This window comes from Pectinophora gossypiella, chromosome 7 (assembly GCF_024362695.1).
Source record: "Pectinophora gossypiella chromosome 7, ilPecGoss1.1, whole genome shotgun sequence".
In the NCBI taxonomy this organism is placed as follows: Eukaryota; Metazoa; Arthropoda; class Insecta; order Lepidoptera; family Gelechiidae; genus Pectinophora; species Pectinophora gossypiella.
In genome coordinates, this window is record NC_065410.1 from 7,029,561 (window position 1) to 7,056,148 (window position 26,588).

Sequence of the window (26,588 nt, forward strand, 5' to 3'; positions counted from 1 at the left end):
TCCCACTGACAAACGACGTACACTGTCCAGTATCTGTACCCCTTTCAGCCTGGGCTTACGCATCGTGCACCCAGTGACACGGTGAGTATAATTCATATTTAAGGAAAAACACATTAAAGTTAATCTTCCACCGAATAGGCTGCTTTATTTTTAAGTCGGAACATTTTATTTTCTTTATAATATAACATTTTATATTAGAATCCAAAGATTAATATACTACTTAAGAAATAAAATATTAAGTTTATTAATACAGGACGTCACAGAAACAATACAATAACAAAAAAAAAAAAAACAATATGCCATAAAAATAGCATAATATATAAAAATAAAAAAACCCTTTGAACTCCCCGAAGGGCTATGCAGAGGTATATGGCATACACCCACACCTCGCAAGCTACATTAGGGGCGAGCATATAGCCACGTGATTTGCAGGATTTGTGAAATCAATTAATTACCCATGATTCAAACTCAAAAAGTTGAATTCAGTGGTATAGTTAGACCCTGAGCCGGGATTCAAACCCGTGACTCTACGACCTAAGTCACGTGCTCTCCAAACAACTAATTAACACGGATTTTTCGTTGAATCACTGTTTGATAGATATGTTATATTGAAGGTATAAAAAAGCCAGCTTAAATTTATTATAAAAAGACTTATAGCCAGCAATTTGTATCGGGATTTTTGGTCAAGTTATTTCTAATATTCTTTACGTAAAAATCGTTTTTAGGTCAAATTATTTTCTACCACACTTGTATACAGGGTGTTAGTGACACCTTAACAAATAGTGAGGGGGATGATTCTGATGTGATATCAAATGGGATTTCCTGTCGGAAAATTCACGAAAATTCTAGTGTTTCTTTAATTATTTTCAGTTCCATACTTACAAAATAGATACATACAAAAAAATCCACTTCATAACTGTCACTAACAAAGTCAAGTTTCCGTTACGATGTCACTAATATCCTGTATTTATCTTCCTCTTTTGCATGCGGTGCTCACCTATAAATTAGACCGCAACTATACTAAATCATTTAAATGTATTATTATGCGTTAGTATGTTGTAGTAACTGTTGGTGTGCTTAATACATTTCAGAAGACAATATGGCGAATCTTCGCTGGATGATCCTTCTGGAGTTATGGACTGTTGCCTTCTCAAGGGACCTCACTTCATGCACTAAACGAATCTATCTGGCTCGAGCTGAACAAATTGACCCGAACGGTCTCAGGTGCTGGGATACAGTCAAGGTCCCTTCTTGTGGAGGCAGATGTGACTCTAGAGAAGTAAGTTTGACTTACGACACTTGTCTCAAACACTCATCACATTGTTGTTGTTGCGTATGGCAGACAAATATCCTGCTTGGATCAAATATCCAGCTTAAGCTCCCTTAACCAAGTCTCTGCTGCATCCGTCACACAATGCAGCTCGGCTATACCACCTGGGAACCGGTGCAGAGGGCACTCGTTCACTATGTGAGTTATGGTTTGGTCCGGGTGACCACATTCACAGTATGGTGACTCCTTTAAGTCCCATTTACATAGGTGATGGTTTGACTTTCCATAATCGGTCCTACACCGGTTCAGTCGTGTCCAGAGTTTTCGCTTGATTCATCACATTAAGTGTATGAGATTGAAACGTGAAATGTCAATCCTATACATTTTAATCATTGCCGCTGTCGTAATTCGTAATTGTTTGCAACTTGGCTAACCCCCAGTCGATATCCCTGATACGTCTTTCGCATTGGGTTAGGTTTACACTTCAGTATTAAATCGCATCTTGATACTTAGGTATATTCTTCTTCTATCGTGTGGCACAACCCACACGTGGATTACCAACCCCATCAACCCTGGTGTCAGGTTTATTATTGAGCCGCCATAGGCCTCTGACATGATCCATGTAACGAATACTTACTTACATCAGTAAGTAGTAACTGGGACCAACGGCTTAACGTGCCTTCCGAATCACGGATCATCTTACTTTTTGACAATCAGGTTATCAACCTGTAATGTCCTAACCAAACTAGGGATTACAGAGTGATTTTTGTGATTTGTCCCCACCGGGATTTGAACCCGGTACCTCCGGATTATGAGCACAAAGCTCTACCACTAGACCACGGAGGTTGTTAGGTACATAACATTTCGTTTAAAAAAATAATTTCAAGCGTGTTCCGAGCGAAATCGAAATTCTCCTTTAAAGAAAAAAATTGGGATTCTAGCTAACAATAGATTGTGCAGCCAGAGGTCAACTGACAAACGGTAGGTGTTGAGATTCGATTCGTGCCCGATTGCCACTCCGTTGTTCGCCGATTGAGATTAACAGAGAAACAGTCATAAAACAAGCGACTTTAGACAACTTTGTAACGGTATCCGAAAAGTTGCTCAAATTTTGCTTGCGCCCTCCTTTTGCCTGTATAAATAACTACTAAATTTAAAATTTGAGGAGCTCGGTGGCGCAGCGGTTAACGCGCTCGGTCTGCGATTGTTGAAGTAAAGCAACTTTCGCAAAAGTCGGTTATTGGATGGGTGACCACAAAAAAAAAAGTTTTCATCTCGAGCTCCTCCGTGCTTCGGAAGGCACGTTAAGTCGTTGGTCCCGGCTGCATTAGCAGTCGTTAATAATCATTAATCCGCACTGGGCCCGCGTGATGGTTTAAGGCCCGATCTCCCTACCCATCCATAGGGAAGGCCCGTGCCCCAGCAGTGGGGACGTTAATGGGCTGATGATGAAATTTAAAATTTATCATGTTTCAGTGTTACGTTTACCTAATAACACGATCAAATAAAATTATATTGGCAAAATATTCGCTGCGGTAATGTGACCTAACATGTAATTGAGCTGGTTTTTCTCTTTAGGTCGGGAGGACAAACAAGCAGCCGCTTCTGTAAAAAAACCAGATCTGTTAAATCTTCAGGTTAGATAACGTAAGCTGACCCTGTGGTAAACGGGATTACAGACTAGAGAGACAATGATTTATAGGTATTAATTATTTACTTTATTTCAACGTGTAGGAATAAATTATATTGAATTAGGTACTTTTTCATAGAGATATCACACAAGAAAACTATTGAAATCCAGTGCGGATTCCAATAGTTTTCTTCCGTGATATCTCTATGAAAACTTGTCATACGAAGTTATGTCAGCCAATCTATAGTTTCAGTTTTCGTGGCCCAAACATGTTTATTGGACATACCAGCTTTGTTGTCGCTGGCACCTCGTCACCTGAATATCAAACGGTTCGCAAACAATTCAATCACTCACTTCAACTGTTCGTTGTTTATTTGAATAATCGTCAGCCTCATTCGGGTGAATAAATTGAGATATCCACGGAAATTCTCGGATCCAATTTTAGAGCTCTATAGTCAGCTAGGAACTCTTATAATCGGTAACGACAAATAGCTAAATGTATTTTTGTGTTTTATTTACTGCCTTTCTAGCAGACAATAAAATATCTATATTTTACTGGTAATGATATAATTATAAAATGGCCACGAAGCAGTTTCGTAGGTATCTTGACGTAACGTTTCAATTTGAGACTTGAATGTTCTTTACTATTTAGCGAGAAATAAAACGTCGAATTCAATCAAGATAGGGCAGAGATGCCACCTTGTCACAGTAGCTCGAGACACTTTCTAAATTAAATGCAACAAGTTGTATCTGATGAAATTGAAACGACAAGGTTTTATTATATTTATTCAGTAGTAATCGAATCAATGCTGTGGTAGACGTATATCAAGTAGAAACACATTAGACCATTGATGTATAAATGTTACTATAGATAGTCATCAGGCAGTCATAAAGTACTCTGAGGTACTTCTGTGTAATATGTTTCTGGTTGATATACATTTACTTTACTAATGAGAGTTTTCCTACTGTTAGTTTCTATATGACCATTACTACTTTCATCATATTAATCGATTAATTAAGATACGAATACCATTTCGATAAGTTTTGGCCTTCTAATAAGATGTATAGGCGTGAATTTTTTATAGGTATATAGCTTAGAGCCGAAAATGTCGATTGATTACCTTATGGTAATTACGCTTCTGGTATCGACTATATTTCCGATTGGCGTATTAGAGAATGTCATGGTAAACTAAGTACCCACGCTCACTGAGTTTTCTGTTCTGAGGTTTTATCTTGTTATGTGAAAATTATTATATCACGGCTGCTGTTGAAAAATCAAACCGATTGAATTGTTGCGCTAAGTAACTTAATTCAGCAGTCAATTAATGTTATCTCGCTATATCGCGCGATCCAAATAATCGTAGCGAGTGTGCCAAGGAAGCGACCTGTGAGGTCTGAACTATATTGTATTTTTTAGTTTTCGAAGGGTTAAGACAGAGCATGCTAGACATCTTGTATAAAAACCTTCTTCTTCTTCTACCGTGTGGATTGAGAGGTGGATTACCAACCCCATCAACCTTGACGTAACGACTACGTACTTACGTAAGTAAAAACCGGGACCAACGGCTTAACGTGCCTTCCGAAGCAGGTATCATCTTACTTTTTGGACAATCAGGTGATCAGCCCGTAATGTCCTAACCAAACAACAACAATAATCTTTAGTCGTGTCGTTGTCGTGGTCGTTCGTTCTATTGCTGGGCATAAAAGTACAAAATATAAGAATATTTTTATATGGCAATATAGTACCGAATTGAATGGGCGACGCCCCCCGCGAAAGTGTAACAAATATATAAATATAAATAAACAGTGACAAGGAACAAACTGGTGTTCGCACTTGAAAGTAGAACCCTCGACCTCTCACCGTCTACTACACTTACAGTCCACACAACAAAAACCGAACAGTCGTTTTTTTTTTAAATAGACATACTTAGTAATGGTTAAATGGTTAAGCGTAACTCTGAACATAATGATGATCGTATCTTATCTATCCTATCTACTGGGCCTCCCATTGTTTCTTCCACTCTTCTTGATTTTGCGCAATCTCCGGGCAATCCTATTGATAAAAAAAATGACGTTGAGGTTGTTACACTAGTTTAAAGGGTCTACGTTCACTTTTGTACCCGATTGAGGCACCCAGTGAGTAACGATCCGTGCCTATCACTCCAGATCTACTCGACAAACGTGTGATACACTTCCATTTTCAAATAGTGATAGATAATAAAATGTACTTATTCCACATTTAACCTGTTGAACGCTTCTCCTGCAGAGAGTGCGGTAGAACTTGCCACTCCAAAGTTGGCTTGCACAGTTATGAAAAAAGTGCATCGCTTTACGACAACGATAGCCATGAATCGTCTGAAAGAGACGTATGAAGTCTATGATTATAATACTTATAATTTCAGATCTCCGACTGGCAGTTCCCGTTTAAGCTGTCACGGCATCCGGTGTGCGGATTTGGTGCTCGCAAGCCGCTGATCGTGCGCTTGCGTCACTGCGACCCGGGAGTGGCTGCGGGCACCGAGGTCTTCCATTACGTCGCCGCTGACGACTGCCGTTGTAAGGTGACGTATCAAATTGAATTCAAAATACCGTTACGGTCTGCGATCGGCTTTAATGTGCCAAGCCTAATCGACATTAGAGCCATTGCTAATGAGTCTTATTGCTTGTCGCTCAGAGACGAAAGCAGCCAACTGACGGAAATCAAATTTGTTTTTTTTTAACTAAAGAGTTATCTTTTAATTTGTTATTTACCCTCCTCAAAGGTCTTAAGAAGACGATGACAAAGTTATAATACTTAGTCTTTTTTGTCAAGACCCCAAAAAATAATAGTAAACTTGTAATATACCTAGTTACTTCTCAAATAAGTTTTGTTCTCGTTATTTGGGCGTGTAATAAAAGGTATTACTTGGTTTTGTATCTACTCAGCAAATTAGTTCATTTACGCCGGAGATAGTCACGAATAGGCGAAATTTTCTCAGCAGAATTGCATGTGGATATAGTAAAGTTAATTAGGATTATGTTCCACACAGCGTTCATACTTTATCTGCTAACTAAGATACGTTGGAGTTACTAAACTGGCTTATGTGGGTACCTTTAAGAGTGTGCAATGTGTATTGCATAAGCGAGTGTGAAATTAAGTTTTAAATAGTAGGTATCTATTAGAAGGTTTACATTACATGCATGGTTGCTTGTGGCTCTGCTTACTTATTAGGGATGTATTATGTGTATCTAAATGACATATACATAAATAAACTCACAATTACAAATAAACAAGAAACTATTTGCAGCCACTTTTGATACATAGTCCTAAGGTGGATAATGATAAACCGTATGATGATAGGGGATCAGCCTATCGCTCTTACAGATGATCCATCATGTTCGACAGGACGCTGTCCCTTTGTCGCCTTTACGACATGCACGAGAAGATAGACAGCTGAACGCATGCTATGTCTTTTCTTTACTCCCAGTCCAGCAAAGAAGTCTCTAAATGAACATAATGCCATATGGCACAGAAAAGATAAAGTTTAGTGCACACAAAGCCGGCACCGGCAATGTTCTATATTGGGATTGTTTTGTAGATAATATTCGCGTTTGTATTCTCGCGTCCATATAAGAATCATCGTACTTAACAATACTCATTATATTTCTCTTTTGTTTTGTATTTTGATTTTTCTCTCGCGGTACCTTGGTGGCGCCAGCTTGAGATAGGGCAATTAAGACTCCGATACAAAGCTTCTTCTTCTTCAATCGTGTGGGTTGTGAGGTGGATTATCAAGCCCATCAACCCTGGTGTCAGGGTTATTATTGAGCCGCCAAACGCCCCTGACATGACTCATGTAACGACTACTTTACTTACATCGGTAAATAGTAGCCGGGACCAACGGCTTAACGTGTCTTCCGAAGCACGGATCATGTTACTTTCGGACAATCAGGTGATCAGCCTGTAATGTCCTAACCAAACTAGGAATCACAAAGTGATTTTCGTGATGTGTCCCCACCGGAATTTGAACCCGGGACCTCCGGATCGTGAGCCCAACGCACAAACCACTGGACCACAGAGGCCGGATACAAAGCTCATAGTCTTATTTAATCCATACATACTTATGGTATGGGCAGAGCGAAAGTAACGTTCTTAAAAAAAAGTTGTAATACAATTTTGATTCTACCTTACTTCATTAATCACAAAATACTCTCAAGAAATATCAAATAGTGGATGCGCGTTAGGCTCACGATCCGGTGGCCCCGGGTTCGAATCCCGGTGGGGACATATCACAAAAATCAGTGTGTAAGTATGTAGTCGTTACATGAGCCATGTGAGCCTTTGGCGGCTCAGTAATAACCTTGACACCAGGGTTGATGAGGTTGGTACTCCACCTTACAACCCACACGGTAAGAAGAAGAAGACAGAAGATGTCGTAGGTAACGTACTTTGGTAGATCGATAGTCGTTACTCAGATTTCCAAACTCTTCGAGTAACTTTTCCATTTTGTAATCGTCAGGAAACATGATAAATAGCTGTTGCCAACTAATTTCGTATAAGAGCAGGTATGTCGGAGGGATATATGCAGCGATATATGTCGGAATTAGCATCTACCTGTTTACAAATGGTTTTATGGTTTGCAGTAACGGATCAACCTCCGTGGTCCAGCGGTTGAGCGTTGAGCTTACGATATGGAGGTCCCGAGTTCGATTCCCAGTGGGAACATACTACAAAAAATACTTTGTGATCCCTACTTTGGTTAGGACATACAGGCTGATCACCTGATTGTTCACATGAACTGTAATACCATTTTTATTGCGAGATGATCAGTGCATCGGAAGGTACGTTAAGCTGTTGGTCCCAGTTACTACTTACTGATGTAAGTAGTCGTTACATGAGTTATGTCAGGGGCCTTTGGCGGCTCAATAGTAACCCTGACACCAGGGTTGATGGGTTGATGAGGTTGGTAATCCACCTCCACAACCCATACGATAGAAGAAGAAGTGACGGGTCCAGGGATTGAGGGGGACGACGACGACGACAATAGAATATAATCCACTTTACTATGGAGATCGGAGTGGATGGATATCAAGAAACACAGAGTAACTAAATATTCAATACATATATTCAATATTCTAAACAACAAACAATAATACAATATAGAAAGCATCGACTGTAACGGCGCGAGTTAAAACGATTGATGTATGTTGAGGAAGCAAGAGAAATAGGTATATAAAGTCTGAAGCAAATGGAGAGCTATAGTATCTGCTTACCTTGGCGGGAAAGTGGCGTGAGTTTATGTACATACAGTTAGCCATACAAGTAGGTATGGGAGTTAGTGACATCGTAACGAATACTGAGGGGGATGATTCAGACCATTATTCAAGTAGAATTTCCTGTTGGAAAATTCACGAAATTTTTTGTGTTTATTTTTATTAGGTATTTTCAGTTCCATACTTTTGCGACGAAAAATTCCACTTGATATCAACTTAGAATCATAGTCTGAATCATCCCATAAAGATTTCGTTACGATGTCACTAACACCTAGTATGTATGTAGAAGGAGAAAGCCATTTTTCTTAAACCAATCTATTCCAGACAACAATGAGATGTGGAAAGTTTAAAAAATATAGAAAATATTAAATTTCATTTAAGATTTGTCACGGGTGGATTTCGATTTATTTAGATGCTTTAGGCGGGCCTGGAGCCCGTAAGCATTCCCTTCTAGAATTCGGCTCATATTACATGTATTATGGTCCGTAATTTCGCTACACCTATGCATCATCATCCGGCTAAGAGCCTTCAGTAATAGCGTAACAAAACTACAATAATTCAAGGCAACAAAAAATATGAGCACTACTTCTAATTTCTTTTTTTGAGAGTGGTGTTCGTTATATGAAAAAGTCCTTTGGAATACTTTTTGTAGGAGAGGGATAGAATACGCCAACGATTGTCAGACATTTCACGCGTAAGTAAGAACGAGACAGACAGTCGGCTCGCTCTCCCTTACCTTACTTAAGGCCATTTAAGACTAAAGTAAGACCCAAACAAAAGGTGTGAGATCGGCACCCAATACGAACTGGTGCTGGGCGGACAGTTCCCGTTGTATTCGTAATATATTATTATCCTTTACTCTATGCTCACGAGTATACTACAAACAACTAGGTATGTACTTCGGAAAGCTATGTAAGTACATCACTTTCACTTACCCAAAACAAACAAGTGTCTAAACGCTCCACAAGACGGGCTAGCTACGTCATTCTACCTAAAATCCGGACAAACTATGGCAAACGGATGATAACTTACGAGGGCGCACAACTTTTTAACAACTTACCTTCACATTAATATAAAAAATATCGAATCTTTAAATTATATTAAACGTAAATTAGCTCAATATATTATAATTAAATATCAACCATAACTTGTTTTTGGAGGGATCGTGATGGGAATGTAATTTAATGTGAAATAAATTAAGTGTGGTGAGTTGTGAAGTTAACTGTGAATTTTGTGTACGAGCGAACATTAGTATTTATTTTATTGTAATCTGTTCTCTTGTAAGTGACTTATTTCATGTCTTAATGAGAATAAAGAATCTTTGAACCTAAAGCTCCCATAGTAAGTACTTATGCGCATACTAACTGAGCTAATTAGTCACTTACACCTTAAAACTGCTTCTCAAGAGTTTAGACGTCCCCTTAAAAGTTTCCGTCACTAGAAAAGTAGAAGTAGATAAATCGTTCTCGAGTTTCAAAGAACTCATTAGTACCAGTCTGAAAAAGTCAAATATATACTACGAACTAGTTTTGTGTAAGTTCTGCTTTGAATAACACTTAACTTTATTTAACTGTTTTTAAATGAAGCTATCGTTCAGTATTAATACAGTGGTCTGTGGCAGAAAATGACAGCCCTATTTTAGTTTTTACAATTCATCACTGTTTTTACAGAATTTGTATTTGACTAAAATCTACATTGACAGTTCGAAGATTGTATTTTTTACCGACTTCAAAAAAAGGAGGAGGTTCTCAATTCGACCGTATATTTTTTTTTTTTTTTTTTTTTTTTTTTATGTTTGTTCGGGCATATCTTCGTCGTATATGAACCGATTTTGATAATTCTTTTTTTGTTTGAAAGGAGATATACCCAAGGGGGTCCCATGTCAAGGAAGTCAGGATCTGATGATGGAAGACCAGAGAAATCGAGGGGAATTTTCAAAAATCGTAGGAGCGACTAGTGCGTTTGTAAAGTTTTATTGATCGGATCGATCTTTAGGCTTCGGGAAAACTTCCCGGCCTTCGAAAACTGGTCAGCATCAGGGAGATACCCTATGGCCTGGCAAAACTATACAACCTGGAGCAATTTTTCTTTCACGAAACGTATTTAAATCTTGATCAAATCCAATCGCCGGTGCAAAAAAACAAAATGGCGGAAAAAAAAGATGGCCGCCATACAAAATTTTGTCGATTTTGGAAGAAGCCCGTTTGGGTAAAAATAATGTATGGGGCGCTTACTCAAAACGTCATGTAGAGTACGGAAATACTTTCTGATCACCAAAAACTGCTCCGCATCAGAGAGATACTCTACGGCCTGGCAAAACTATCGCACGTGAACCAATATTTCTTTCAGAGCACTTATTTAAATCTTGGTCAAATTCCATAGCGCGTAAAAAAAAACAAAATGGCGGAAAAACAAGATGGCCGCCATACACAATTTTGTTTTTTCAGAAAATGTCTCGGGATATAAAATATATATATCGGGGTTGTGGTCGGATCGTCATGTTAAGTATGGAAATACTTCCCGATTTTCGAAAACTGCTCCGCATCAGGGTGACACCCTACGGCCTGGCGAAACTATCACACCTGAACCAATTTTTCTTTCACGAAACCTATTTAAATCTTGGTCGAATTTAATGGCCGGTGAAAAAAATACAAAATGGCGAAAAAACAAGATGGCCGCCATACAAAATTTTGTTTTTCCAGAAAATGTCTTGGGGGTAAAAATGATGTATAGGCGTGTGATCGGAACGTTATCTTTGAAAACTGCTCCCAATCAGGGAGACATCCTACGGCCTGGCAAACCTATTGCACCTGGATTTTGTTTGTTTCCACGACACCCATTTAAATCTTGGTCAAATTCTGTCGCCGGTGAAAAAGAACAAAGTGGCGGAAAAACAAGATGGCCGCCATACGAAGAGGGACAGTTTCGAATAAACAGGACACGCGAGCTGCTTTAGCAGCGAGCGAACCACGCGAAATCTACTGTATCTATATGTATGCGTGAGTGTGTATGATAGCAGCTTCCACTGACAACCACATGTGTGTATGTACACATACACATGTGTGTGTGTGTGCGTGTGTGTGCGCGCGTGTGTGTGTGTGTGTGTGTGTGTGTGTGCGAGCGAACCACGCGAAATCTACTGTATCTATATGTATGCGTGAGTGTGTATGATAGCAGCTTCCACTGACAACCACATGTGTGTATGTACACATACACATGTGTGTGTGTGTGCGTGTGTGTGCGCGCGCGCGTGTGTGTGTGTGTGTGTGTGCGTGTGTCTGTGTGTGTGCGTGTATCTGTGTGTGTGCGTGTGTACGTGCGCGTGTGCTCGTGTGCGTTAGCGCGTGTGTGAGTGTGTGTGTGTAAACATGTTCATCAATAATAATTGTGATCACTACTAATAATATATTATATTAATATATATGAATATAAATCAGAAAATCTGTCTGTCTGCATCCTTGCTCGGTCTAACCATCACTTAAAATCGTAAAATAAAATAAAATTTTTAACAAAAAAAAACCGACTTCAAACGCAAAACTAAAAAGCAATAAATAAATTTACTTCGCACAAAGTAATTAGTACGTATTTTCAATTAGTTAATTATTTTATAATTCTGAAGTCGGTGCCAAGTAAATGCTACAACAACCCTACTACAATATCAAATTACTATGTACACACAATATTGTTTAATACCTATATCAAAGCAATTACAAAACAATGTCAAACAAAAAATTACAAAACAATCAGTATTGAAAAATATATGAATCGGTACTTCGTTGTAGCATTTCCTTGGCACCGGCTTCAGATTTATAAAATAATTAACTAATTGAAAATACGTACTAATTACTTTGTGCGAAGTAAATTTATTTATTGCTTTTTAGTTTTGCGTTTGAAGTCGGTTTTTTTTTTGTTAAAAATTTTTAGCGAATCATTTCTGAAATCAAATCGACTAGGTATAAAATATAATGATCCTCTGTTGGAACTAAACGGGTCTTTATGAAATAAAAAATAAAGCTAAACAATAAAATCAAAGCTAAGCTAGCCAGGTGACACTTTATAGCCTTAAAAAAAAATTCAAAAATATTTATTTTTCAAAATTGGCTTACAAAGTTAGCGCTTTTTGAACGTCAAACATAATTAAATTACATATTATGTAACTAGCTGTAAAACTACTACCACATCGGAATCTGTAACGCTGAGGGAAAGACGTGGCCAGAAAACCTCCCAGCACAGGGCCCTAGTCCTACTGTTTCATGTTTTCCTTTCTTTTCTTTTAATCCAGTTTGTATTACATAATTTATAGACTTAAATACAATGGTATTCCAATTACAGTCGGTGGAAGGAAAGTGAAACATAAAGAGTTTATGTGACTTTATCACAGAAACAGTGTTTTATGAGCTCCCTGACAGAAGCAGGCCTGTCCACATACGCAGCACCCGATCACGAGTTGACGCGAAAGCCAGCCATCGCTCCCTTCGCACATTTTTGAGGGAAAGGTGCGACCCGACTTCCGGACGCCACCGCGTACACGAACATTTCGAGGCGAGCATGCACCACTTATATAAAGAAGCTCAAAAATCCTCCGCCTGGATATAAAAAAAAAGTACTCTACTGTTCAAATATCATCAAGTGTTTCACAATCCTTTTTAATCCACTTACAAAGTTATTTCAAATTCAGTATTTTAGGGCCAAGTTTTTATTGCAAACATTCTTGCCTTTATTGCCTTTATTGCCTTTATTGCCTTTATTGACAATTCGGACTAGTATATTATAGTACATTATAACAAGAATAATTTAATTTATATTTCAACACAAAGTCCACAACAGTTTCGTGATTGTCCAACGTTAGAACGCATAACAAAGTCGCACTTAATGCTAAAATGTTATAGATTATTATCATTATTAGCTGTATCAGATGACCTAGTCGTGACCTGATTCTTTGAGTGACTGAGGCGCTATTTCATTTTCAATTTCAACATTAAGTTTCTGATGACTTCTGGATCTACTTAATAGAAAAGTGAAGTAGGTTTGTATAATATTTTATAAGAACAAATGCCTTTTCATACTTCCTTTCTTCATTGATAAATGTTGTTTCTTCGGCGTTGCGGTGCAGTACTCCAATTACGGCCACATAAAATACCTGTGGAGACGTTACCTCGCTAGATCGCAAGTTTGATTACCTTTTTATTTTTCTCTGGAGTTCTAGTTTGCTATTTGTCTTTCTTAAAGTTTACGGTCCGATTGCGAGTCCATTTGTTATCATTGTTTACGCCAGCTCCGCTGAGGATCGGGTCAGTTACAAAACAAATAGCTCCATTTATACACTATAATCGACTTCTGTAAATCTGTAGTGGGCTGGTCTATTGTTCTTGGTGATATAGGCACGGTTATCTGGGACAAAAATGGCCTTTTCTCCTAATACAAATAATACCCATAAGGACATGTGAATTTTTCCCTTTTCATAATTCTCTTCCCTAAAATAATGTGGTTTCAGTCACTTATTAAATAAATTTGTACTAAATAAGTAAGGATGGTGGATCAGAATCGTAGTAAGTAAGTGAAATCCGTGATAACTGTCCCGATGCGACGGGAAGTAGGCGCGATCCTACACACATTATACAGGATGTTAGTGACATCGTAACGAAAACTTTTAGGGATTCAGACAATGATTCTGAGTTGATATCAAGTGGAATTTTCCATCGCAAAAGTATACAATTGATAATAATAATAATAAAAAAAATTTATAAAACATTTTTTTTTATTTTTTTTTTTATTTTTAGTTCTGTGCAATAAAGTATATTTGATTTGATTTGATTTGATTTATTTCTGCGACGGAAAATTCCACTTGATATTAACTCAGTACTCGATACGATGTCACTAACACCCTGTATAGTTAAGTGATGGGTTTTTGTTTAATAAAATATATTATTTAAGATCTTTTGTATCACTCTAGAGCGAATAAATTTTCAATAAATTTATTTCATTTCCCATGTATGTAATGTATGTCGTTTTACAGGTTACAAACTTATTATTTTAATTCGACATTTGTACGAGTATTGTTAACATTCTAAATGTATACCGCGTCGGTTTTAACGACATAGCCGCAACATACGGGTACTAACTACGTTATAACAGCTATATTCTATACTGTTATGTGCGGCTTATGCTTACACGTCCATAATGGCTACTAAACTATTATTGACATCAGTATTATGGACACAGCAGATATTTTGGCAAACAACTAGGTTGCTAGATTTTACCCATAACCACATATAGGTTATTATTCTTCATAGCCATACCTATTCAAGCAAGGGCCACGCTCTTGTCGGTGCAGCATTTTCCATGCTACCTTTCACATATAGGTACGTAACATAAAATAGCCTAAGTATTATACGTCTCACTGCTGGGCTGGCTTTCCCTTCGCGGGAGGGTCAGATGGTGGCTTCTGTAAAAAACCGGTCCTGTCAAATCTTCAGGTTAGGTAAGTGGACCTTGTGAAAAACGTGATAATGCTAGGGAGATGATGATGACTGCTAGGCACAGCTTTCTCTCAATCAATCGGAAGAGTATACTCTACTAAGCCGTTCCACTGTAGATTGGTGAAGGTGTTGCAAATAGGACTGGGAATAAAATTCAGTAGTTACCGAAGTGTTGTGATATTATACTTCACAGACAACTATGAGTGTATTCGTGGCAATTTTTACTTGCATAAAATTACCATTTAATTCCCTAGTCGCATACACAGTTATTATTCACTACGCGAATAAATATTGAATTGAATTTTGATTTATAGTACGGTTTTAATTAAAATAAAATATGAGTGATTTTTATTTTTATTGTATGTATCATTGGTTAAAAAATACAAGTTTAAAAACTAAAACCTGGCTACTGAAAAATCACGCTATAAAAAGTATAAAACAAGAAAATATTTCTCCGACATTCTTCCGAATAGTGATGTTTAGGAGATAGCAGTGGTCGTATGCCGTGGTTAACTCTTGGACAGATTGGCATGCGACAAAGCTATCACCTACTTCACCATAACTATTCGGAAGAATTTCAGGGAAATATTTTCTTATTTCACAGTGGTTTAAAATTTAGATGGGAACAGACGTGCATACACACATACATACATAGCGGTTAAATACATAACCCTTTTTTAATCCGTCGTAGTCGGGTAAAACAGAAACAGACGAGCGTCAAACGTTATGCAGTCAATGAAAGGGCCTGCCACATTCGAGTGTTGTTATCTTCTTCTTCTATCGTGTGGGTTGTGAGTGTTGTTATAATCTAAGTATTTGCAGCAGTGACTAAATATAATAAGCAGTGGAGCACCTTGGTGGAGTATGTTTCATACCCCTGTGATAGATCGTCGGGAGGCCTGTGCCCAACAGTGGAACGTATTAAATATGCTGTTTATGTTTATTTTATGCAACTTGGGTATACCCGAGGCATAAATTACGGAACTCGGAACGGTACGATAAATTCCGTAGCAATACCGGAAATCCCGGATATCCCGTGCGTCTGTTATCCGTAGGTACTGATGACATATATTAGCATCAATTAACTTGCTAGGTGTTAATTGGTTTTAGTTGTACAATGGTCCCGATTCGTGCAGACACCTCCTAACTTTATTTTAATTTATACCCGTCATTTTCTTATCCGCCAAAAAGGAAAGGGACGAATGTTTGACAACTGTTCATTTTAAAATGAATAAATGAATGAATGAATTACGCGGGTGAATAAAATAACCGTTTCGCTCATATGAAATCCGTTTGATGGTCTGCTGTCAACTTAATTCTGACTGATTATTGGCCAATATAACATTTTGGAAGGGTATTTTTTTTTAATTACTGCCTAAAATCTACTCGTGTTCCATAAATTTTATGCCTGTCGATAACCCATCCCTTTCCTTTTCGGCGGATAAAAAAACTACGGGTACAACTGAAAATAAAATTAAATGGTGTGTCACGAGCATTAATATGTATACACTTTGGTACCATGTCACATTAACTTTTTTGACAAATTGAACTGTAAGTCTCACTAAATGTCAAATATGTTAGTGCGACAGAGTCCTAAAGTGGATACATTATATTGCTCATGACTGTACTGGAATCAGCATCAATAAATGTGTCTAAGCGCTAAATTGCACGCCATATTGTGACAGCTTATCGAGGGATTACAACGAAAGCTTATTAGTTTAGTATACTAATATTGTTGAATATAGTTCAACATTGCTGTACTTGAACACATGCTGTGTTTCTTCTGCTGTAAAAACTCTTTACTAATAAGGTCACTGGCTGTTTTTTGATATAACGTTCTGTCTACTTGTTTTTTAAAATATGCCTAAAAGCTAGGTAATAAAGCTCTCTTTCACTTAAATTTTGCGACTTTTTACTCCAATTTCATCTTGAGCAAGTTATAAATAATCGACTAAGGCATTGTGGCCACTACAACATGGCTGACCATTAGTACCCTATCTCACTAGAACACCATGGTGGCGTAACCGCAGCCGTATAAAGGGTGCCTCACCTAGTTACGCAACTAATTTGCTGTCGGCAACCGAATCTCGAATAATTTCCCGCTGGTGGCGCATCCATGGTGTAATAGTGATTAGAGCTTTTAATAATCGAAATGGGATGATCACCTGTCACCATTGTTCCAACATACCTATCTATCTTAGGACTTCAACTCGCAGGTTGCATGTTATCTTGTGATAAGTTGCGGCTCCAAAATATCATTAGACGGGGGAAAGTTTATGTATGTCTCTATGAATCGAACCGAAAGTCGATGAATCAAAAATCTGAAGGTGATGAATGTGGTGGAAGCAAGATAAGTGTGTAAAGATCGAAGCAAATGGAATTCCATAGTCTCTGCTTACCACGGTAATAGGCATGAGTTTATGTATATATGAATATAGGTACTTTGTGTTATGGTAGAATTATGTTTCTGCCATTTTCCCCGCAATTTTAAATTCTTTGAACAGCTTGCGGGACCGACCCCGTCGCTTAACCGATTGACATATACATACTTTTCGTTTTATATAAAACGAAACATAAATCCCTGTTCTTTAGATTGGAACGTAATCTAACGGTATTATTCAGACTTTAGGAGCCAAGGTTTTTTCATGAAAATGTACAACAGAACGACGTCTGCGAGATGGATTATCGTCAAGTATTTGTCTGGTTTATAATAGGGAAAAAGTACTTATCGTACATTTTATCCCGAGTCCCGACGCCACATTTCACAGGTAGCCATTAAGCAAAATGTCCAGACGAAGCCACGGGCGGTCTTGAGCTTAACTGTAAAACACATTGCTGTAAATAATGCAACATTCCATTAGGACAGATGAAAAGAAAACGTGAAAAGAAAAATATTTACGACCAAAAAAAAATATCGCTTCAACGTGATAAGCATGTAACGAATTTTTTTTATAATGAGCCTGTTTGAACTGACGAGAATAAATGTGTGTTTCGAGTTATATTTGGAAAGGAAAGGTGCTTACCCACGCCGCGACCGAGCTTATTTATCTGTTCCCGTTATTTGCCGAGTCAATGGCTAAAAAAAAGGTGTATGGGTAACTTTAGTGGGTGATCTTGCGTGTGAAATGGAAAATAAATAAATGGAAGTAAGTACTCAAAAATATGACCACCTCAAATATCAAGAATGTTTTTACTCAATTCGAAATAAGTATTGTAGATAATTATATTGATATGTGGTAGGTAACCCCGCTAACAAACGTGAAGATTTATATTGTTTCATGGCTTTATTGTACCTACGTATTGTATTTATTAAGATTTTCCCATAAAATTATTATAGGGTACTATGACTTTGACTACATATACGTATTTGATATTATGTCCCAAAAGTTAAAGAAGGATCATATCCTTATTTTAGAATTATAATTACGTATAATAAAGAATGCCCAATGTATCAAAACATAAGCAGCCTATATACGTCCCACTGCTTGGCACAGGCCTGCCTTCATTCAACCGGAGGGGTTGGTGGGGGTGTTTTTCATGATCACAATCAATATTAACAGCCGGGACCAACGGCTTAACGTGCGCTCCGAAACAATGAATCATTTTACTTTTTCGGACAATCAGGTGGGATCAGCGAACGTATCAGTGGTGTTTATTATGTTATGTTTTATTGTTGGTTGTATGTTTTTGGAGTTTATGTGTATGTTATGTATGTATACTTTTTTGTAATGAGTTCTACAATTTGATTTACTATTGGCATATATTTACGCCTCGAGATGTCTGTTCTTGCCCATTTCACAATCACCTACAAAATACATAAATAAAAGAAATGGCGCCGGCGCCGAGACACGATGCGACGACAGAACAAAATAATGGTAGCGTAGTGAGAAACCAATACAGATATAAATTGTGATCATATTTTCACCGCGTGTAGGCGTTGTGTTGAACAATGTTACCTATTTGAAACTGAATCCTCTTTTGTTCTTTTATATTACCTTTCAAGGTTCACCACACTCCGGACACTCTACACGAAAAAAAAATCTAACCGTTAGGCGATTCTCACACTGCCCCGCATCATGCTGCATGTTGCTTGTCGACGCACCTACGCGCATACCTGCGGGAGTGCAGATCTGCATCATCGTGCGGGTTTTTTTCGCACTCACGCGCGTAAGGGCGTTTTGTAGATTAACGCACAGCGGCTCTCATTTCATTCAAAGCCGTTCCAAAATCACGCGCGGAACTGCGGGATTCTTTGTACTTTTTCCTAAACGTCAAAACACAAAAATACTGTGGAATTTGTATGAAAAAGCGCACTGTGACGTCAAAGAAAAACGTGATAAAATGTCGGATTGATTATTACTTTTTTATTGATTAAAATTCATAAATAAGTTAAATAGGATAAAGAAAACGTTTTTCGTTAGTTCCAGATCTGTCTTGGTTTTGTAATCAGAATTTAATAACCTATCTTGTACCTAGTACACGACCCAATTGTTGCAGGGTGGAAAGTTAACTTTAAATATTCTTTATTCTATGACTAATGCAAGGCCCAGAGGGGTGAGATCGGCGCCCAATTCGAATTGGTGCGGAGTGAAAATGAATCTTTCTACGTATACGTATTATCCTTTATTCCATGATTGAATACACAACAAACTTACCTATAGAAAAACATGCCGATGCGATCAGACGACAACTTGTAACTTTGATACTAAGTCCGAAGATGACGATAAACAGTATCAAATACTGACACAGGTAACAGGTGACAGGTAACCATATCGTGGAGTCGACACAACCCTGTCAGTTTTGGCCATACGCCTTCTATGTTTTCTCTTCTTTGCGAGTCGATGGCGATCGAAGCTACATTTGATGTTCTATGTTTTTATTGACTTCACTACCAGTTTAATAATAGGATTGACGTGACAAGAGTAGGATTCTCTAAATGGAAAATAATTCCTTTATTTCTCCGGAGGTATTCTAACACTCGCTACCTAACTGTGAAGAGGCGTCCACTCTGTGACATTTATCGCCCACTAATCAGGTTGCAGTCAATTTATTGCTATCATATATCCTCTTACAGAGGTGCAAACACGGTAAAGTGCATACCTGCTCTACGTTCCACTGTCTCTTTGGTACGGTATCAGTCTATATCTGGTCTGGTTGATACCGAACACTTTAGATTACTAGAAAGAGACAGTGATCATTTGGTACCGGCTGACACCTCAACGCTTCCCATTTGTCCGGCAAAGTAATGAAAAAAATCTAATCTTGAAAGATGTATCTGAATCAACCTTTTTGTAGCTAAGACCTGCTGCCAGTTAGGTCGTTGTCCTTACTCAAATCCATGACTCAGGCTTTCTGATAGGAATTGTGTTACTTTCGTGACGTGGCAATTTGGTCAACACAAGATTCTAAAAGGGTAGAGTTTTTAAAGGTTTTATGAGTGCTGCAAATTCGAAAAGGATTGTCGAAGTCAATGGGCACTGCTTTGCAAGAATATGCAAACAGGTTCATTTATTACGTCTAGTTTATATGTGCCTATATAATTTTAATACGTTACTGAAAAAGTAGTGGACGTAATTTTTAGTGACAAATAAAATGTTAGCAAGTTAAACCCGAACAATGCTTAAATAGGATAAGATTTCTTTATTTTCCATAAATGCAATGCATAGGATGTTACAAAAAAATAAAATATTAAAAATATTAAAAATAATGCAATTACTACAATGTGAATTTACTTAAAAATAAAACAATAGACAAACAATAATATAGGTAGGTAAGAAAACATAGACTTAAAAAAAATGTCTAGGCATGTCATGATATAACATGTGTATTGTTACATGCATATTCGCCATTTTCCAAAACTTGAGCGTCTTTTTTGATAGGACGTTACCCAAGACACGACAAGTTAACGAGATCAGTAGGAAGATTTTTGCCTCCTTGAGGTCCCTTGGGCGCTTGCGTATCTTCCTGCCCGTTAAAACGAAAATTGCTCTGTCTGAGTCCCATCTACTTTCTATCCTTGATTATGCCGATGTTTGTTATTTGGATCTCACTGAAGAGCTGCTCAACAAACTCGAGAGGAACGTAGCCTTCTGCTTCGCGTTTGGGTTGCGAACGTTCGACCACGTGTCGGCGTACCATGCGCAGCTCAAGTGGCTCCCTATACGACTTCGGCGAATTTCCCAAACCCTCTCACTCCTTTTCAATATCCTCCATAATTCCAATATTCCCTTCCTTTACCTCAAAGAGCGTTTTAGTTTGAGGACGGTAGTTCACGAAGGGCTGCCTCGATCGTGCATTAGGATGCTATTCGTAGCTCCCACCCATCGAACTGCTTCCGCCGGAGTCGCTAACTCTCTTCAGAGCGTCAAAAATCAGTTACGAGCTCATTTTGAATCTTTATGTGGATATTCTTAGTATATTAATTTAATATTATGTATGATGTATTTTATTTATTTAAATATTTGTTTTGTTTGTGCGTTTAGACTTTTATATATTATTATAGTTTCTTTAGATTATGGTTAGGTATATTTATAATTATAGTGAGTATTTATTTTTAATTTAATATTTGTATGTATATGGTGTTTATTATATTAACATTAGTTTACTTTTATTTACTTGTTGCACCATCCCGCATCCAAGTTTAGTAAATGTTTGTTTCCTGATAGTGGTTGTCTGGAAGAAAATCTTCTAGAGCAATAAGGCTGTTTAAATTATAGGATATTCATGTGTTATGTCTGATTGTTTAAATTAAACTTTGTGCAATAAAGTGTATTTGATTGGGTATTCTATGGAGATTTCGTCTCGAAATAACTATATAGGTATGTTTTTGAATGTAGGTACTTAACTAATTATTCAATTTTATTTATTTATTTCTCAGACATCTTGTTGTCTGTATAATCCTTCATCTCCCTAATATAATAAATATTTACATGGCATAGTTATTGCTTGACGACAGACATGATTTCAAGGCGTCTAGACGAAGAAATCATAACAGAAATATAATTTATAAGGCAGTGTGAATGAGTCTACCTAAAAGTATCATAATTTATGTAGAAACTCTATAGCGGCTCTACACGTCAAGTTTTTTTTACCAGGAGCCCAGATTGACTATTGGAAGGTGTTTGTACCGTATTATTTCTTTGAACATTCAAACCACGGACTCGAACGCTTTTCAACAGTAGCATCAAGCTTTGGGTTCGAAAAATTGGATGTGTGTAATACACTAGACGTCAAATAATCTCTCATATCTGCAGCTCGTAGAATTGATTCTCCTACTTATATAATATGCGTTACGCTTTAGTTGTTAAAGTACGTTTTTATGACATAACATAAGCTTACGACTATATCCCAATTGGGGTAGTCAGAGGTACATCCATTGCAAGATGAATTAAGTACCCATGCCTCACCGAGCTATCTGTTAGACCAACGTGGTAGGTAATGAGCTGTACGACTTTATGAACCTATGTTTATTGGAATACTCAAACTGAATTAGTTTATCTGAGTAGGAATATATTATTATTACTAAAATATGACTTTTGTTTTGCGCCATTAATATTCTAGTGAAACAAGCTTGTGAATTTGTTTTTTGCTCATCATAAAGTGCTCTACGTTTCACTGAGTTTGACATTGACAAGTCATTTATTAGTTTTAAGTTATAAAATGTACAAGGTTGCTTTTTAATACTTTCAAGCGTAAATGTGCCAATAATTCTATAGATGGGGTGAGAGTGGTATTATTAAAGTACCTAGGCTTGTCATTTGACTTCATTTTATGTTATTTCGTAATAGTTTAATAAGAGCAGCATGGTGGAGTATGTTTCATATCCACTTCCGGTTGATAGAGGGGAGGCCTGTGCTCAGCAGTGGGACAGATATAGGCTGTTTATGATGAAGTATTCGTCACATGAAAACTATGCCAGATGCCTTTGGCGACTCAGTTTTCTTTCTTCTTCACACACTTCATAGACATTTTTGCTTCGGTATTAAGCATAATAAAGAGCATAAACCCCTGTTTCCTATCCAGTAATCCGATTTCTCCAGCATTTTGACAGCCAGCTACATGAAATTCTCGGTTTGAAAATCTTGTTAGGAATCACGTCTAGACTATAGACAGAGTAAGCCAGATCTTTCGTTTAATAATGAAAAACTACTATCAAAAACATATTGCTTAAACATAAAATATAGTATCCTATGAAGTTGACGAAATTATGTGTTACGTTATACAAAGCAAGATACGACTGATGCACACCATAGATACATAATGTGTAATATCAATTCAGATCTAATAGAACTACTTGCTTACTTAGATATTGTACGTTTGAAGAGACATTCGCCCCGATTCCTGTAGACACCTCGTAATTATATTTTAAGTTATACCCACCATTTTCTTATCCGCCGCAAAAGGAAAGGGACGGAAGATCAACAATTGTTAATTTTAAAATGAATGTGCGGCCGAATAAAATAGGTAGATGTCGCTCAAATGCAACTTGTTTGATTTGTGCTGTCAACTTCTATCGGGCCAATATAAATTATTAGGATTTTTAAATTTCTGCCTAAACTTGACGTGTGTTCCATAAATTTTATGCTTATCGATTACTCGTCTCTTTCCTTTTCGGCGGATAAGAAAATGACAGGTATGACTTAAAATAAAATTAGATGGCGTCTATAAGAATTAGCACCATGAAGTACATCAATTAAGTCAAATTACAATAGTAAACACAACAGAGGTTACTATGTTATTGTGCAGGGACGATTTTTTTCCTTTTGATGTCTGTTTTTTATATTATTTAAAACCAGACATAATTTGAATGGCGCGCTTAAATATTTTGCTTATATAAAAGCTTTAAATATACAGGGTGTTAGTGACATCGTAACAAATACTGAGGGGAATGATTCTGAGTTGATTTTCCTGTCGGAAAATTCATGAAAATATTTGTTTCTTTTAATTATTTTCCGTTCCATACTTTTGCGAAAAAATTCCACTTGATATCAACTCAGAATCATGGCCTGAATCATGCCTTAAAGTTTTCGTTACGATGTCACTAACACCCGTATAACTATGAATGTAATCACAACCCGGACACTTCATATAAAATCCTCGTTCTTACTTAGTCTAGTAACTACACAGATGCCGTATGTACGGTTCCGGCCAAATAGTTAATGCCATCTGCGGCAAATCTACAATAAGTCAGGTCAAAAAAAAATGTATGTGCTGCCTTAAACAGTGCGCGCGAGCGAGACAGAAGACCGTCCACGGGCGCTTCTTTACTCCTTGGCGGCTTACGGTTTAAATAGAGACTAAATTCGTGGTGATGTAAATCAAGCTCGCTTCAAGCTCGTATTGGCGCTGAGCGGAGAGCATCCCTTCTGTGCGTAGTTCTGTTCTATTGTTGCTTATTCTATGGCATAGTCAACAAACTTTGTTCATAATACAGAATTGTGTTTGTATGTACATGGTGTCTACTATTGCCACAGTAATGTCACGCAATTTCTTGATTTGTATTAAATTATGTAGTTTCTCGTGGTTGTTGATTGTCACGTCGTATCAGACTAATCCATTCGTAACGCTCCGTAGCGCCTAATGTATTTTATTAAAGCTGTATTTACTAACAAAACGAAATGCATTATAATAATAATCTGTTGATGGTATTATGATTATGGTTTGTCATTGTGAATTATTAGTACTTAACACTGAATAAACACTGAATGTGAAAATGTGTATTGAATGATTAACTTAACGACTCCTTTTATATTTTTGTCTTTACTGACAGAGAAAAATGTACCTGTTATCTTTATTGTTTGAAACGATTTCTTCCAAACAGCCGTGACTTTAGTCTTTCCCATGTGACGGACTACCTATGCTGGTAATCTGACATCACAAGCTTTGTGTTTAAAACTTCAATATACTAAAAGTGGCATAAAGTTGTGTTCTTGTGGTTTGTGGTTTCGCTAGCACCAGACAGACATGACTTGTTTTCAGGATAAAGAAGTTTCTTGCGATGTCGTTTTTTTTTCTCAGTCATAATTAGTCATAAAACAAATTGGCTGTTGGCTCGACCATCATGGACGGCGATACAGCTCATCACCTATGGTTTTAACAGAAAACTCAGGTGAATATGGATTATAATTATATTGAGTATTTATTAATATATGCGCGTATAGTATAGAGTATTTATTATATTAACTTTAGTTTTACTTTTAGGTATTTATTTTTTGTCGCATCCAAGTTTTTTGTAGAATTTGTTTCCTTTTGGTGGTTCCTGGAAGAAATTGCTCTAGAGCAATAAGGACGCCCAAATTGTACTGTATTCATGTGTTATGTCTGATTGTTGAAATTTAGTTCTGTGCAATAAAGTATATTTGATTTGATTTGATTTGAAGCGTGGGTTCTCAGTTCTTTTGGCGTTGGATGTACCTCTAACTAGCCTAATTGAGAATATAAACGTGAGTTTATGTTATGTTATAAGTTAAACTTTTTACTAAATGTGTTCTCTCCATGATCGTGAAGCTAACCGATTTTTTACGAGCTGCCTAACGACTATGTTTTTCTAAAAAATGAAAAAAAATATATATGCTCCGTAATCCGATTAACACGTTCTGGAACTGGGCGCGACTGTCGAGAGACGAGCATGGAAACCGAATTTGATGTGAAACAACAACTCGACGCTATCGACAGGTTTGGGCTTGATTATGTGGCATGCGGTTAAATAGCAAGTAATCCTAATACGGAAAATATGGAAGCATAATGTACTAAGTAGTATCATATTGTCAGATAATGGAGCCGAGTAGTGTCGTTGAGTTTAACAGGAAAAGTGAAAAACGTATGGGAAAATTCATGTGTCATTTTTAAAGTGATTTTAGCTTTCCGCCGTTCGACCCTGCTCCGTCTCGGAACAAATGTTAATAATAATTCATTTTATGCTGGACTTAAAGCGAATAAATACGTGTTCAGCTGTTTATATTTCTAGCTATCTCGTAAAATCAGACTGAGAGATTGTGTCCTTTTCTAAATAGGTAATTATTTAGTTAGTGATCATTTACAAGATTTGAATTCATGGGATTATCTGTCTGGGAACTGATATTAGGCAGTCAAATCACTAAATTGTATAACAATATTTTAGGTTCTTTATAAAAGACGTTTATGGCCCTGTGACGAGGTTTTTCTTGGAGCTTCTTTTCCCCAGCTATACAGGTTGTGAGAAGCTGTTGTAGTTTTAGAAAATTTTGACGATTCAAAGTGTAACTATGTTAATTTTGAATTTGAATTATGGACTAATGTGTGGGCGATGGCTCATTACCTGTCATCGTGATCCATTTTAAACAATAATGTCAACGACTTCAACTGCATATCAAATATGTTTGCAAATTGCCTTTTGATTATTTGTGGCTCTGCCCATCCTGTAATTCTTAATGAGGCGGGCAGAGTACACGCAATTAGAAAACATTTTGATGTAATTTAAGCCTGTTTTTTATTGGTGTGGCATACAAATCGTAATGACCTTGTACGGTGCACGTGTCTTTTCCGGAATTTTATCCTGTCCACGTTTCCACGTCACGGCGGCGTGACGTCATAGAATAGGGAATAATACTACGTATAGAACGACAACTCTCCGCTCCTCACCAGCTGGGCTAGATTTAGGTACCTCACCCCCCTCGGTCTTACTCTAGTCTTGAATCGTATGGGCGTCAGATGTCACACACACAGATGCGCGTGTACGATTACGTTAATGTGTAGTGGACACTACACAGGTAAAACTAGTTTTTTTTTTTGTATGTAGTGTCCGGGGTGTGGTAACGTATCGGTAAGTCCACGCGGACGGTCGCATAGTGTTTCGAACATGATCTAATAAATATTTTATTATTTGCAGGTCTGTTCCTCTCAACACACGAGCTGTGAATGGCTACCACCAAATTCTACACTACTGGACGCCTTGGTTGATGACGGTGACTCTGAATAA

At 37.4% G+C, this 26,588-nt stretch overlaps 1 protein-coding gene across 1 annotated transcript; it reads left to right on the top strand.

Annotated features, from left to right (window-relative positions):
• LOC126368287 (thyrostimulin beta-5 subunit-like) lies at positions 1-26,588 on the top strand. Its single transcript, XM_050012183.1, has 4 exons — positions 1-81; positions 1,092-1,279; positions 5,303-5,461; positions 26,499-26,588. The coding sequence occupies exons 2-4, from the start codon at positions 1,100-1,102 to the stop codon at positions 26,586-26,588; spliced, it is 429 nt and encodes a 142-aa protein (XP_049868140.1). The 5' UTR covers positions 1-81; positions 1,092-1,099.

Bases quoted from the DNA above. Each gene is read 5' to 3' on its own strand.
- LOC126368287 (XM_050012183.1), top strand. From the start codon at position 1,100: ATGGCGAATCTTCGCTGGATGATCCTTCTGGAGTTATGGACTGTTGCC. The intron at 1,280-5,302 runs GTAAGTTTGACT...TTATAATTTCAG, and splicing joins GCAGATGTGACTCTAGAGAA to ATCTCCGACTGGCAGTTCCC. The intron at 5,462-26,498 runs GTGACGTATCAA...TATTATTTGCAG, and splicing joins CTGACGACTGCCGTTGTAAG to GTCTGTTCCTCTCAACACAC.